General features: G+C 41.8%; 1 protein-coding gene across 11 annotated transcripts in view; it reads right to left on the bottom strand.

The window, feature by feature from the left end:
* The window catches only part of TSNARE1 (t-SNARE domain containing 1), a 451,241-nt gene that overhangs the window by 159,738 nt on the left and 275,665 nt on the right, over window positions 1–15,838 (bottom strand). For all 11 annotated transcript variants that reach the window (XM_068176547.1, XM_068177290.1, XM_068177204.1 and 8 more), the window contains one exon: window positions 6,850–6,932. In XM_068176547.1, the coding sequence (XP_068032648.1) occupies window positions 6,850–6,932 (83 nt within the window). The remainder of the gene's footprint in view (window positions 1–6,849; window positions 6,933–15,838) is intronic.

The following is a 15,838-nucleotide window of genomic DNA, read 5'->3' as shown; positions in this document are numbered from 1 at the left end:
TTGCATATTGCAGTTAAATGTCCAATTACAGCTTTATCTTATGAAGTCCCATCCTTGTTTTTCTCTCTTCAGTCCACATTGTTTATGCTCTTAGGCCTGAGATTTGAATAATTGGTCCTTGGTCCCCAGCTAGAGAAGGAATCGTTTTGTCTCCTTACTCTGTGAAGAGAGTTCACCATCCCCTAATATGGAGCCCAGACCCACACACTAAAGCAGCACAGAATCTGAAAAATATAAAAGCTAAAACCTGAGGCATCATGATGAGGAACAGCTGAGGGAGCTGGGTGGGCTCAGCCTGGAGAAAAGAAGGCTCAGGGAGGACCTTCTTACTCTCTGCAGCTCCCTGAAAGGAAGGGGTAGCCAAGTGGGGGTCAGTCTCTTCTTCCAGGTAAAAAGTGACCGGTTAAGGGGAAATGGCCTCAAGTTGTGCCAGGGGAGGTTTAGATCAGATATTAAGAAAAAAAATCTTCACTGAAAGGGTTGTTAACCACTGGAACAGGCTGCCCAAGGAATTGGTGGAATGACCATCCCTGGAGGCATTTAAAAGAACACCAGGATGTGGCATTTGGGGACCATGGTTTAGTGGTGGACCTGGCAGTGCTGGGTTCATGGTTGGACTGGATAATCTTATTAGCCTTGTCCAAACTAAATGATTCTGTGATTCAATATCATCACGTATAGACAGCTTTGCTTGCTGCCCACACCAAGGAAGCCTGAAGGAAGGGGCAGTCCTGTGGCATCAAGGGGTTTCTTCAATGCTCTGTCGCAATACAAACCACACTGGGACACATCTGAGAGGAAATATAGGAAAACATCCATATGTGGGAGGTTTTGAGGAACCTGGGCAAGCAGATTAGTGGGATCATTATAAAGGAATGGAATTCTTGAGGCAGGAGTGGTGCTGGTAGCCATGCTTCAGCAGGGGAAGACTGGGAGGTTGCAATTGGCAGTAAAAATGAAAAAAAAATATGGCTTAATGGGAGATGGAATGGGTGAAATTAAAGCAAGTGCTATGAGGGAGAAATTGTTTTGAAGTTGAATAAATTCAGTCTGAATGGGAAACCCAGGCAGAGGTTCCTGAACTGAACTGGTGTGAATGTGTTGCTGTGGACTGAGAGACAGAAAGTGGAGAGGGTCTGCAAACTGGTTAGAGAGATTCAAGCAATTTTCTTTTCCTAGCTGGAGTTCATGGTACAGAACCATGAAAACTCTGTATGGTGGCAAAGTTTCTTTCTTCTGCTGAAGAGGAGAATTCAGGCTCAGTCATGTAATTAAACAGTCACTTCATTAATGGCTTTTGCTTGGAGTCCTTACAGAGCCCTGAGTTCCTACTGCAGCTTTAACTCAGCTGCCATCACTTTCACAGGCAGGAACTGTGAAAAAGGACAAAGAATATCTCTGTAATCCCCCAAATTAAACTTCCAAGTGCTAATTATCCAGAGGAGCTGCAAACTCAGCCATGCTCACCGTGGTGACAGACAGACAAACAGCAACACCAGGCTGATTGTTTATGTGATGTCACATCTCTATCACAAATCTGCCATGTGAGCACCCAGCCTTTTCTTGTCCCAGGAGATCAAAGAATTACAGAATTACAGGGTTGTTTAAGTTGGGAAAGACATCTAAGCACATCGAATGCAGCCCTTGACTAATCACCACTTTGTCATCTAAGTGCCTCATCCAGTCTTGAACATCTTGAACGTTTCTTGAACATTTCTAGGGATGGTGATTCCACCACCTCCCTGGACAGCCCGTTTCAATGTTTGACAACCCCTTCCAGGCAGAAATTCTCCTTCAGCCATTTCTCACACACATCCTACCCCAGCTCTGTTGCCCTTCTCTGAACATGCTCCAGCACCTCAATGTCTTTCTGGAACTGAGGAATCCAGATTATGCAGCTGAGGGAACTGAGGGGGCTCAGCCTGGAGAAAAGGAGGCTCAGGGAGAACCTTTTTGCTCTCTATAGCTCTCTGAAAGGAAAGTGTAGCCAGGTGGGGGGGTCAGTCTCTTCTCCCAGTGACAGGTTAAGAGGAAATGGCCTCAGCTTGCATCAAGATAATCCAACCATGCTGGTCCCCCATGGCTTTGCAGTTTCTGGATGACTGCTGCACAGGTCAGGGTGCAATTATGGTGCCAGTTGGCTCTTAATTATAAAACTAAGGTTAAAATTATTTAGTGGCAGTAAAAGACAAGGTCTTAGAGCATATCCATAGTGAAGAGGGGGAGATGATCTTCATTGTCACAACATTTATAAGCAACAAGTGCTTTGAGAGGCTACCATGCCAAAAAAATTCAATGCCTATAAGAAGGTGATTTTTGAGACTCAAATTTTCTTTTGTCGTTAAAATACCTATGAGTTATTTGAGTGAAAGCTGAAGACAGTCCCTTATCAGTGGTCCCCAGGCAATAAGATCTCTGCAAATATCACAGATTTATGAGGCTTTTTTTCCTCAGAGTTCCAGCCTTCAAAGTGCCCCTCTGTGTATCCATGAAAGCCAGACCCAGGAATTGCTTCGTTACTTGAAAAAAACTAATTGTTCTTAGACTACACAAGTGGGTCAGTGAACTGCTGTTTGCCTTTGCAATGCCAGTGAATCCAAATTAGCTTGACTTCCACAGAGAATATAGGGAAGGAAAGCAACCAGCATTAATCAGAGCAACACAAGCAGCTCTTCCAAAACAAATTTGCTTCAGCAGTCAGCACACAGAGTCCTTCAGTCAGTGAGGCCAAGCTGAACTTAGGCCAAACTTTGCATGAAGAAGAAAAGAGCAACTGGTTTAATGTGTACCCCTGGAGTCCGCATTGTTTTCTTCTCCTTCCTCTCAATCCACCTGCAGGAAGCTCTGAGCAAAGTGAACAAAGAGCAAAGTAAAAGTGCTCATCTCCATGCAGCCATCCCTTTAGTGTGATGTCCAGCCCACCTAAACTAACCTCAAGGGCAGGTAGGGCACCTAGATATTCCTTTTTTCCCAATAAAGAGACAGGTGATAGGCATGGGATTAATTTTCCATTGAATATTTGTAATATAATTGACACAATCTCAATTTAATGGCCAAAGGAGAGAACAAACTTGTCCTAAGAGGCAGCCAGCAGACCTACCTATGTCAGACATCTCCTGTGAGATGAGACCTGATGTGCTGAAAGGAATTCCTCCTCATGTATCATGGAAAGGAGGTTTAGACACTTAAACACACATCACCACCAAAACCACTCATATCTGGTCCAATAAATCCAGTGAGACCCTCACTGAAAAGAAAGGTATGGAAGCAGGACCAGTGCAGGAGACAACTTCTACTGGCTTCTCCCTGCCTCATTTGTTTGCCTCTCAGTCATTTTTCAAACTCAGATTTTCTAGTGAAAGTAGGATAAAAAAGTCAAAATCATCACATTTCTGTGACCAACAGGGTTTTCATATGGAAAAAAATGTATCCATACATTTTATATTGGATCAATATTCAACTCTTATTGCTTTAATCTGCATTTTGACCCTCTGGGTTCCCACAGATAATGCACTGACCCAGCCTAACAGAGACTTGTGGTAAAGATATGTTTAAGCAGAAACAATTCTTTTCCAATTATAATTTAAAATGGAAGATAAAAAATCTGCTTCTATATATATGTATATTCCAAAGCTCTGACAGCTCCCACTAATCTTTTAGAGTTTAGATGGGGCACATGAGAATTGATTCAGAGTAATAAAACACTGCTGTTAGCACACACATCTCAAGAGGAAGGAGCACCTTACCAAATTTAAAATGCAGACAAAGGAGCTTCTTTTGAAGACATTTACATTTTTTTAACATTTCTATAATTTCAGGGAATCTAAATGTCTTATTTTCGAGTAACTAAGTAAAAACTATTTACTGTTTCTTTGTTATGTTAATGTGCAGGTTGGGACTGGTTCTCCAAGTTGTATTGTTGAAGTGACTGCATAGGTTACATGCAAACATTGTGCTAAATAACCAGCCACTGAATCATTATTCCTGACAGAAATCCCTCCATTAAATTCTACAGAAGGTCCTAAACTCAAATGTTTCAATGGTGTTGACATTTCTGATTTCCCAATTTATGTATACATTTGTTGGTAGACTAATAAAAACACTATGTTGACTAATAAAAATACGGCATACACACACACACACACACACACACACACACACACACACATTTATATATGTATAAACAGCAATAAATAACAAATGTTTGTAAGCCAGCCTGCCTTTACAGGATAATCACACTGTAACATAAGTAACAAGCAAACATACTCATGAATTAGCAGTTTAACATAAGAAGGAAAACTGCTCAGTAAGATTTAAGAAACAGTTTGTGCCTTTGGTCTCTGAGCAGCACAGATGAGCCAGATGGAATTTGGAGCGTGTAAAGCTCTGGCAGGTCCCTTAAAAGCAGTTCACCCACAGGGCCATCTGGCTGATTGCTCTCCCAAGGCCATCCCAGATATTTCCAAAGCATCTAAAACCAAGCAAGCCACCAGGAAGGATGACCTGCACTCACACTGCATCATCCAAATGTGTGCAAGGGGCATCAGCCTTCCTCCCTACAGCATCCCTGAGGGCTGTGGCACCAGGGCCCTTCCTGTCCCACCATGGGGACTGTCCCTTTGGGTGTAAGGTATCACATGCAACTTGACCAGCCGCAGGCCAGCAGGCCAGCCGTGGAAGGGACAAAAATGTCACCTCATTTTCTGTTCATGGTGACAGAGAATGAGCTGGGTTTATGTTGGAACCCTGGCTGCTGAGAATTTTAGACTTTCTGTGCTGACCCCCAAGAGAACACTGCATTTGACCTGAGGCCATGGAGAAGGCTTCCAAAATTGAATGACAGAACTGGGATTATGGGTGCGTAGTTTGAATAGGATTGTGTAATATCACAGAGTGGAAAACTTAGAGTTTAAGGTTTTAGAATATTGTAATATACACAAAGCAAGATGAAGGTTTTAGGGAGGCGGCCTGTCCTTCTTTACCTTCTTCTCCATGGGTTTGGGTTGTTTTGTGTAATTGGACAAAAAAGTCCACATTACGGGCCACAGGTGTTTGGTTCTTGGGTTAAAAGTAAAAATAATTTACGTGTCATTTCTTAATTGGACAGTTTATCCTTAAAAGGCCTTGCAGAAAGAGAGATAGGTCTTCACTGTTAGTTTGTTAGAGTGAAGTGCTGTAGAACTCACAGTCTGTGAGACTGTAATACAGACAAGAACTAATAAACATCTGAGTCCGAACAAGAAATAAGGTCTCACGCATTAAATCCCAGCCCTGGCAAAAAAGAAGCAAAGACTCCACAGGTTTACACATATTTTTCTGGTGATCCACATCCAGTAGGGCACAGGACAGTTCCCTGTGCTCCACAGGAGATCTGGATTGCACATTTTATTTAGCAGCCAAAGTTTTGTAAGTGATATTTGTCACTATGGGCTTGTTTCAAGCACAAGAGAGACTGTTTTCTCATCTATAACAATCAGTTCATATTAATGCCCTTGGCAGGGATTGCCTTGCTAAAACTGGCTTTATCTTTATCCTGATGAACCTATCTGAGGAAAAAGGGCCTCCTGTCTGGGCAGGCTATTTCAGCAGTTCCTCCTGGCTTAAGAAAGCAGAGCCTTTAGACTGTGCTGCATTCATTTTCTGCCTGACTCCTCTTTGACCTTCTTAGCCAAAGTCATCATTAACTCATTTGCAGATTTGCAATCAGCTCTACAGTCAGGTCAAGTATTAAATTCATTCCAGTTTCACTTTAGACTTCACGTAACAAGTTATTTTCAAAGTGAATGCAGGATTACATGCAGGGCGACACACATTATCCTAAATATATGTACATTAAAACCCAAAATCTAGCTGAAGACGGCGCTTATTTTCTGCAATATCAAAGTTCTACAAAACTCGCCCTTATTACCCAAAATTGAGAAAATGTGTTTCACCAGAAAATGAGCTATAGATAATTTATAAATCATTCCATTGCATCAGAGTAACATGCCTGTGAGTCTTACTCCTTTGGTCTGGAGGTTTGCCCCAGAGCTTCAGAGTTCACTGTGTCCAAGGACAACTAACAGGCACCATGTGCTGTCAGGGACCTCAGCTACATTTTGTCAAAACTCCAGACACATGAAAATCACCAATTTATGCTTGAGGAATAAAGAAATCCAGCAGGTTTTTCTTCTGTCAGTCACAATGCAATTGATAAAAAGTTTTATTTGCTCATTCCCCCACCCCACATCCTCCCTAGGAAGTACTAACTATAACCACCAAAGAGCTCTTTCTGGGCAAGCTGTTTTCAAAAAGATTAATGTTTGTGCGTGCATGTGTGTGTGTGTGTTTATGTTTTATTCTGACTCCAATGAAGAAAAAAAAAATTCACAAAAAAATCCCTCAAATTGCTTTTGAAAAGTGCTGAACACCACCACCACAGCCATTATTCACCAACCACAACATGTTGTTTGACAACTCAAGTTGTTTTCCTAAAGTACTGTTGCCTGATTATAGGGAAACACACCAAACAGAAGCACATATGAACTTAAATGATGTGCTTTTTATGGTGTCTTTCCAAGAACAACAGTAGCTAATTGTTGACTTTCCTACTGGGAAATGTCTGTTTAATATGCAGATTTCTTAATGACTACTCTAAAGCAAATTGTCTGTGCTATGGTAATCTAAACATATAGATATATAAATCTATATTTTCATATATAAAAAAGTTTAGTTCCTACTTAGAATATGCTTTATCACCTTTCCAGGTAGCACAAATCCATGTGCCCAGTGGTTCACAGCTGCCAGGTGTTTTGTTTATTGTAAATACTATCACTGAAAGCATTTATAGGGCTTTTTAGTCCCACTTACTTGGTGCTGACTTGCTTTTGCCAACTGCTCATTGGCTGATTCTACATTGGAAGAAGAGGCCTCAATGTTGGCTTCAATGCTATCTGCAAATTAAAAGAAGATAATTACAGGGTACAAATTAAAAAAAAAAAACATGTTTTACACCAACAGCAATTCAGCAATTTACTCATGGGCATAAAGAGAGGAGTAGCCTCTTGTTTGTGACCTGTAGTTCAGCTGGGAAGTAGGACCAACACCCATTTTGATGAACATCCAACCCATCAGTCAGAGGCAGGATGACTGACAGCTCTCCTCTGACAGGATGGAGGCTGCCTCTCATCCCATTCCTTCTGAGATCAATGGGAAGAGCAACAGGGAATTCAACAGAAAGTGGCTCAAGACTGACAAATTTACTGGATTAAATTACAGAAGAGACATGGCACCTGAAATGATCTCATTGTTAGTGTTCAGGGATAAAGTTCATGTGGGTTATTGACCATGCTCAGGTGTCTGCTCTTGATCAAATCATCCCAGACAATACCACAGAGAGCAAATCCACGGTGTGCAATTCCTCCCACTCTCCAGGAGTTGGTCAGATTAAACAAACCACAAGCCAAAACTCTTGGACCACATTTCCAAGTTGCAGTGGAGGTCTGTAAAATGGTTCAGATGGAGAAAAATTGCTGGAATTTACAATGAAGTGAGAAGAATCTCACCCTACATTCCTATGTTTGACACTGGGGGAAGCCTAGATGGACCAGAAGGAATCCAAATGAGACTGGAAAAGAAAGATTATCAGCTACCCATCACAACTGGCAGATCCCCACTTCCATCAAAAGCAAATATTAACTTTGACTCCTGACTGTGCTTAAAAAAGCAATACAGCTGTGGTATAAAACCTGCAAAAAAGGTTTTGTTTTTCCAGCAGAATTCTTGGAAATCTTATCCTCCAAGAGATGTGCAGCCAATAATTTCTGCTCACAGTGGAAGAGGATGTGCCTTTGGTCTGTTTCTTGATCAAATGGGTGGTTTTGAGCACAAAATAAACCACAGGGCGCATGAACTCGATCACGAGAACTCAGCCTCAGGTAGAATAAAGTTGCAGGGATTTCTCTAATCCATAATAAAACAAGTAGAAAATCTTCAATTAATAGTATAAGGAGTTGGATTAAGACATGCCACAAAAGATTCAAGTAATTTATTCTTTAAGTTTCTAAAGGATAGAACAGGAACTAATCTCACCACTTTTGTGGTGGACAAAGAAATGAGGGTTTGCAGATAATTTGTGTAAAGTGCTTGCATTCACATTTTGCCATTTTTAAATGAAACAGTGTTAAAGTCTGTTAAGGTAATTATGCAATTATAACTCAAAATAAAATACATTTTAAGAACAGCAAAGCAAAGGAAAAAAAAACACCACAAACAAAAGAGAAAAAGAGCAAAACCTCAAGTGCCTAATCAATGCAGCAGAACTTGGTCATGTATGAAGTTCCTTGGGATCTTAGTGCAGACACCCTTCACTGCTCAACATCTCTAAAAGGCTGATTGGCCTCAGAAAATGAATCATTTTGGCAGAGAGGAGATACAGAGGAGAAATGTATTAAATATATACTTCTAAAACAAGAGTAATCTGTCTGCACTTCTCCTGGGAAGAAGGAAATCATAGAAGCAGCTTAATTTAGCTCCCTTCAAAGGCCCTCCAGAGGAACCCAACACTTTCCTCTGCCTGTGGGGAGGCCTGAGGAGATCTGCCTTCGTTAGATAAAATTAAACACTGTGCAAACCCCCTTAGTGCTCCCTGGAATGGGAGAACCACACCTTGGGCAGAGCTTTTGAGAGCATCATCTCTGTTTTTCCCAGCACAGGCTTTCCCAGGTAAGTAGGATGTGCTCCATGTCCTGGATGAGTTGATGGCATGTCACAGAGGGAGCTTGGGCCCTGGTGGAACTGTTTCTGTTCACTCCTTCTGCCACTGGGGGAATACCAGCCTTGGAATAAGTAAAGCTCCCATTAAAATTCTATTTTTTGAAGCAACTTATAATCCTGAGACACAGGGGGAAAACTAAGACAAACAAAAAACCCCCACCAAACCAGCTCTAAAACTCCACAATAATGAGGCATAAATATGTAAAGCAATTTAACCAGATATTTCTGCTGATTAACACAGGGAAGCAAGGAGAGGGAGGAGAGTTTGGCTCAAATCACAAAGAAACAAGTAATAATTCAATGATGTTAGTAAGTCAATGATGAGTATGTCACTGACAGACATTTCAGTGAATCTCTGCTGAATGAGTGGTGGTTCACAGCCTCACCCTGGCCACTTTCAGGCTCCTTGCCAAGGTACCTCACTGGGGAATGGAGAGACAAGGGGGGCAGGGTCCTCAGTAGGCTGAAAAAAACCTGCTGGAGGGATCTGCCTTTTCCTTTCCCTTTGGGATAAAGAGATAGTGAGTTTGTTCCCAAACAGATGAGATAATCCAGCCCTGAATTTCTCAAAGAAACGGAATCCCACAACAGCTTTCTGCCTTCAGACTCTGGTGACAAATTTATTGTATATTTTGAGAACAAAAATCCCAAGGGGATGCAGTTGACATTTTGATAAACTCAGGGATAGGGCTGCACCAAAGCAGATGGTGTTTGCAACCAAATACATCAGAGAATTAGGAAAATATTTATAATTTTTCATCTAAAACACAGTCTTGCAATAGTAGTAGTGAAGGTGACAGAGCTAGCCAGGCTTTAGATTCATATTTTTTTTATGATTTTATGACACATTTATCACACAGAGATGGAAATAATGATGACCCCAAGAGGTATCTTTCAATTCCAGCTATTTATCTGTGTCCTGAGATCAAGCCCTTCTAATGACCAACAGGAGCCTTATATGGGAAATTATTGGATTAACAGTGGCTGGAGTGGGGGTTTTGCCCTAATGTTTCAAGGAAACACTCACATGACCCAAATTTTTACAGCAGCAACAATGGATTGATTTCACAAGGCAGAATTTCAGCTAAACCACTTGAAAGACAGGAAAGTGAGCTCATGAATGAGAATTTTTAAATGCTCCCACTTGGCAGTAACCAAAATGGGCCCCTTCAGGTTTCCATAGTATGATTTTATTTTTAGCACTTTAATAAGCTTAACCCTCTTTTATCGCTACAACTTCTGGCTAAAAATAATCAATATAGCATACTGAGAGGCACAATAAAAAGAAGAAGAAGGAAAAAAAAAAGGAGTATTTTGGTAATGCATGGAGGTTTCTTTCCTAATTAAAAGCCAAGTTTGGAGGGAAATTGCTTTCAGCATGAAAATGAATTTTGCCCATTCGAATTGCTATGTACTTGGAAAGTTCTAAGTGAGTGTCATTCCACGAACAAAAGGCCCTCAGGCCTAGTGAAGACAGAACTGTGGATGTTAAAGGGAAGGAAATTCTTCCAGAGCAAAGTTTAAATGGCGCAGGGTTAGTAATTTGCTAACTTCAATGTAAACATCAAGTTATAAATTCTGGACACAAGAAGGTTTATAAAATAATCGTGCTCATATGTTAAATTAAGGCTAAATGGGTCACACTGGCTTAGATTGGTGCAAGGAAATACAATTTTCAGCACTGTGAGTCATCAGGAGCTGTGGTTATTGCTTCCAAAAAAGGCAGATAGAATTTACCTTCCCATCAGATTTTAGCAGAGCTCTGATTCTTCCACACAACACATCACAAACCCTCAGAGGCAAGGACTGAGGCACTGAACAACCAGTTCAGCACCATTTTCCAGGCAGGCCTGGAAAGAATATTCAAAGTACCCTAAAATGTCATAACCAGCTCCTCCTGTTGGTTTTCTTCAGTGAACAGCCCAAACCCCTTGGTCTGAATGAATAGAAGTGGCTACAGGGCAATGGCCAAACACCATCATAAATTCACAGCACTTCTTATTCCTGAATCATTTATACTGTCCTTGAAATGCATCTTGGAAATGTCAAGTATCTGCTGCATATGGATGTGATGAAAAATGGTACTGCCCTGCCAGAGGTTTCCCATGCCTGCCAGGATACATCTCCCAGGAATTCAAAATTCAACCATTTTCCTGTGCGTGTCTGTTGGAAAACAGCACGTCCTGTCAGAGAATAAGGCACTCCTATCATCTGCTCCGTGCTAAATGGCAGAGTGCAGAAATATTATCACTTTGGCATCTGCAAAGCAATTTATTGTTCTTTCTTACAGAGACAAGTGGCCTCAAATTCCTGATGTTTGCCACAGAAGAAGGGTCAGCATAGGAAGAGTGTCCTGAGGGTGCATGTCCTGCACCCAGTGACCACTACACATTCTCAGTCACCCATCCAAGGGGTCCTCAATTCCCACATGATGCTCTCAGGTGACCTGGGATAATCAGTCCAAGGCTCTACTTTTTAACCCTTTAATATGTGAGGATATTATGTCACAACAACAGACCTGATTCATTTTTTCCCCTATTTCCTTCTTTTTCTGATTAAAAAAAAGTTATTTCAACAAGAGGGTTTTTTTGTGAAGTAATTTATGAGTGTGTCAGATTCTTTTTATTCCCCAAATATTCTCTGAAAGTAATTTACAGGGCAAAACAGTTCAAATAGCTTTGAATGGGAAATTCCAGATAGTTGCCTATAGCACACCCTTTCTTTTCACAGAATCAGAGAATCATGGACTGGTTTGAATTGGAAGGGGCCTTAAAATCATCTCTTTGCAATCCCCTGCCATAGGGAACACCTTCCACTGTTCCAGGTTTCTCCAAGCCCTGTCCAATCTGGCCTTGAGCTCTTCCAGGGATAGGGGATCCATAACTTCTCTGGGCAACCTTTTCCTTGAGATTTACAATGAACACTTTTTTTTTTTTAATTCTGTAAGATATCCAAGTTAAAGAAAAATAAAATATGTCTCTTTAAATTTACAAATAAAAGAAAAGAAGTAAAGATCAATTTTTTTTCCAAATCCAGCTTGTGAATTTAAAGAGTTTGAATAAATCCCTTCATTTCATTTGCATCCAGCATTCAGAAGTCCATTTTTGTCTACAATTAACACAAATCTCACTTTCCATCACACAGCTGAGTTATCAAGTCCTACTGCTGATGAAGGAAGTTTCAATCCGAGTTTGTCACCAGAATAATAAGGTTGGTAGGGGTGTGGATTCATAGATATAAATATATTTTATTTCTCCTTGCTGTCTTGGAAAGATCATATATTTTACCTACCACGCAAGGTCACTGATATTTACTACTTATTTGACCTCTTTTGGTTTACATGGCTCGTTTGATTTACTTAAACTGCTCAAGTCATATTTCCCAAACAGTCTGGCAGAGAATTGCACCTCCCAGCAGAAATAAACCACCCACCTGAGCATCTTCTGCCTTTCTGACATTTACTGCTCAATTGCAGCTTTATTAGAAACTGAGACCACGGCGTTCTAACTTCCCAAAAACTGCTTTGGATAAATTGGTGTAAGAAGAATCCTACGGGTGGCAATAAACCTCGTGGAAGGAAGAGCCTTGCTTCTTGTACAAAATTAGCTGGCTCATTAACTGTAATTATACCAGCCCAATCGCATTATGAGGGTCAAACACAGAAATAAACACAGCAGACAAATCTTTAGGCATTAGGAAATTTGCAAGTGTAGAGTTGCCCATCACTCTTCTCCTTGTAAACCAGCATGCGCTGTCTTACCAGCAGTGCCAGCACGAGAGCTGAATGAGAGAGTCCCCATGCAAAGGATGACATAAAAATCACACTCACAGAGAGCAGGAGGAGGAGACAAACACAAAATCTCTTGCAATTTTTGTGTTGCTTTTTATCTCAAGTAAAATGAGTCTGTCAGAGATTACAGTAGCCCACACATGGCTCCAACAACTTTGTCAGAGCAGAGGTCGCCAAGCAGTGCCTCACATGGGACTGAGGGAGTCCAGCCCTGCCCAGAGACCTGTCAGTGGAGGCCACCACTGCTGCAGTCCAGATAAACAGGGAAAGGTGAGTGGTATAAAACACACCATAGAACCACAGAATGATTTGGCTTAGAAGATACCTTAGAGATCATCTCATTCTAACCCTCCACCATGGGACACCTTCCACTAGACCAGGTTGATCAGAGACCCATCCAACCTGGCCTTGAACACCTCCGGGGTGGGGCAGCCACAGCTTCTCTGGGCAACCTGAGACCAGTGCCAGTGACCCACTGACCATGTCCTTAAATTGTTGCCTACAAGGTAATTAAGGATAATAACACCATAAGTATAATAAAACTATACAATTTCAGCAGCTGGGGTGGTTTGCAATAAAGCTTTGTTAGACTTAGAAGAAACACAGCTGATGACAGGGCATAAACTGAAGGTGGACAAAGAGATGTGAAGTGGAATAGATTCAGGAACATCCCAGTGTACTCTTCCTTTATGGGCTATGCTCTTTACTGACACATTACTCTGGGTCTTATCAAGTGGCTGAAAGCAACACAGCCAAGAGAAGATTTCCCAATCCATCAGGAACCAATAAGAACATAAATGTACACATTCCCCTAACAGCCTCCTCTGAGATCACTTAGGGATCTTAACAAAAGGAGAGACTTTGCAGGCCACATTCCGCTGATCAGAGATATTAAAGCTGTTACATTCAGGTATTTGGGGACTGCTCTCGAGATATGTGTTCATTTTCTGCAGATGTCCCAGCTGAGGCACATAACTTGGAGGGTTTAGTTAAGGCTCCAGTTGAATGATTTCCCAGCTCAGTTTGCAGTCTTACAACAGACTCCTGGCTGTGCCATCCAGAGGGAGATTATTTACAAGAGCCTGGAGTGACAGGACAGGAGGGCATGGATTAAAACAAAAATACAGTAGGTTTAGTAGGAAGAAATTCTTTCCTGTGAGGGTGGTGAGGCCCTGGCACAAGTTTTCCAGAAAAGCTGTGGTTTCCCAAAGAAGCCCCATCCCTGGAAGTGTCCAAGGCCAGGCTGGATGCGGCTTGGAGTAACCTGGGATAGTAGAAGGTGTTCCTGCCCATGGCAGGGGGTTGGAAGTGGTTGATCTTTAAGGTCCCTTCCAACCCAAATTCTCTATGATTCTTTCAGCCAGTGAGATTGGCTGTGCAAAGATAGATTTGCGTATATTCCTTCTGGACAAAGAGGTAGAGAACTGGTAAATTCCTTCCTGTGTTGCTGCTCTTGCTATATTAAAATAGGTGGCCCCTGTGTGAGCTTGGGATCTTTTCTCATTTTAGGGAAGGATACAGATACACAAAGCTTGGTTCTAAAACTGCTCAAAAGAGTCAAAAATATGATGCTTTTAAAAGTGTAAAATGTTTTCAGAAGAATGTGTGTCTTTCCTTGTGGCTTTGTGAAATGCAGTGGAGCTGTAAACAGTGATAGAAGTGGTGGAAGTTGAATTAGAGCAGTTTAGATAAGGGCTTTAGTTTTTGAGTGTTACTCTGGCATAACTATTAAGGTTTCATACACAGGTAGCATGGAAAAACAGCTTTTCTAAAACACAGATAATTTCCTTTTGCCATGGGCAAAAAAAAAAAAAAAAAAAAAAGAGCACTAACTCCTATTAGGTCAACTTTCTTCTCACTTACAAGACAAACAGAAGCCACAAATTGGACAAACATGCACTTGCTTTCATCAGGTTCCAATACAAATATTGGCAGCTGTGTTGTTGACACTTTCTTCAGAGGAAGTGAGGATTTAAGGATTCTCTTCTCCATAACACCAGTCACAAAACTGATTCCATGGAAGTCTGCATACATATCCCAGTACTACCAATGAAAGTAAAAGCTTACACATATAAAATAGAGATGCTCAGTGTGAAATACTGGGAATGTTTCAGACTTTTGGGGAAATTACAGCTCAGCTGAGTGGCCATCTGCAAGTATGGAAAGGAGTGATTGTTGCAATGACCTCCAACAGGATTTACTTCTCACAGTGCCAAGCATTGAATCCTTGGATGCTTTGGCTTCAGAATCCTTCTGCTGCTAGGACAATAAAATTTATTGTAGATGAACCTCTGCTGGCCATCTGAAGATTTTGCCATTTGTACATCAAATCCCTAATGCTGTCCTCAATGCGTGTCAGAACCTCATGGAATATTTATGCCCTGCTGTGTTGTCCTTCCAGTTGGCATTGGGGTGGTTGAAATCTCCTGTGAGGACCAGAGTCTGCAAAGGTGAGGCTGTTCCTTGGTGTCTGTAGAGGGCCTCATCCACTTTGCCTGTTCTCCTTTTAATCCTGACCCATGAACTTTCCATCAGCTTCTCATCCATCCCCAGGCAGCATTCCATGCACTCCAGCTGCTCTCTCTATAAAGGGTAACTCTTCCTCCTCATTTTCCTACTCTGCCCTTCCTAAAAGAGCCTGTATCTCTTCAAGACAACACTTCATCATCACCACATCTCCATGATCCCAATAAAACTGCAGCCCTGCAACTTCACACAGCTCTCCTAACACCTCAGGTTTATCCCTGATACTTTGTGCATTTAGCACCCCAGAGTGCTCAGCTCCTGCAGAAGATTTGGGATTTTTGTCCACGATGGTGGTGCCTGGTCGGTACCTCCCTGCTCACTTCCAGGTCTGAAGGTGACCCTGCCCACACCTCATTTTGGTGGCTTTGGGAACCCTTTCTGCCACACCACCCGTGTCCTTTTTTCAGCAATCCTGTCCTCTGCTCCCACAGGACTCTTGGTCACACCCTCTCTCTCCCACCATTACTAAAATTCTTCTGTGGTGGATCCCATCTCTCCAAAGCATCTGCAATCCCCACACAGGGTTCTATTGAACCCCAAACCATGCCACCAACACCAATTCTTCAGCCAATTATTGTTTTCTCCTGTGTGTGTCCTCCTGCTTGCTCTCTTTCCCCTCACCAGCAGCCCATTTGATGAAGCTGCACTGGGATGATTTTGCCAAGAGCTCCTGCAGGATTGTGTTAGGAAGACTCTGCTGATTCCCAGCTAACACAGGCCATTGCCTTGTTTTGGTTTCAAAGGCTTGGGCTCACTGATGGTGATTCA

Source organism: Anomalospiza imberbis, chromosome 1 (assembly GCF_031753505.1).
Source record: "Anomalospiza imberbis isolate Cuckoo-Finch-1a 21T00152 chromosome 1, ASM3175350v1, whole genome shotgun sequence".
In the NCBI taxonomy this organism is placed as follows: Eukaryota; Metazoa; Chordata; class Aves; order Passeriformes; family Viduidae; genus Anomalospiza; species Anomalospiza imberbis.
Note: the sequence above shows the minus strand (reverse complement) of the source record. Positions and strands in the feature narration are given on the sequence as shown.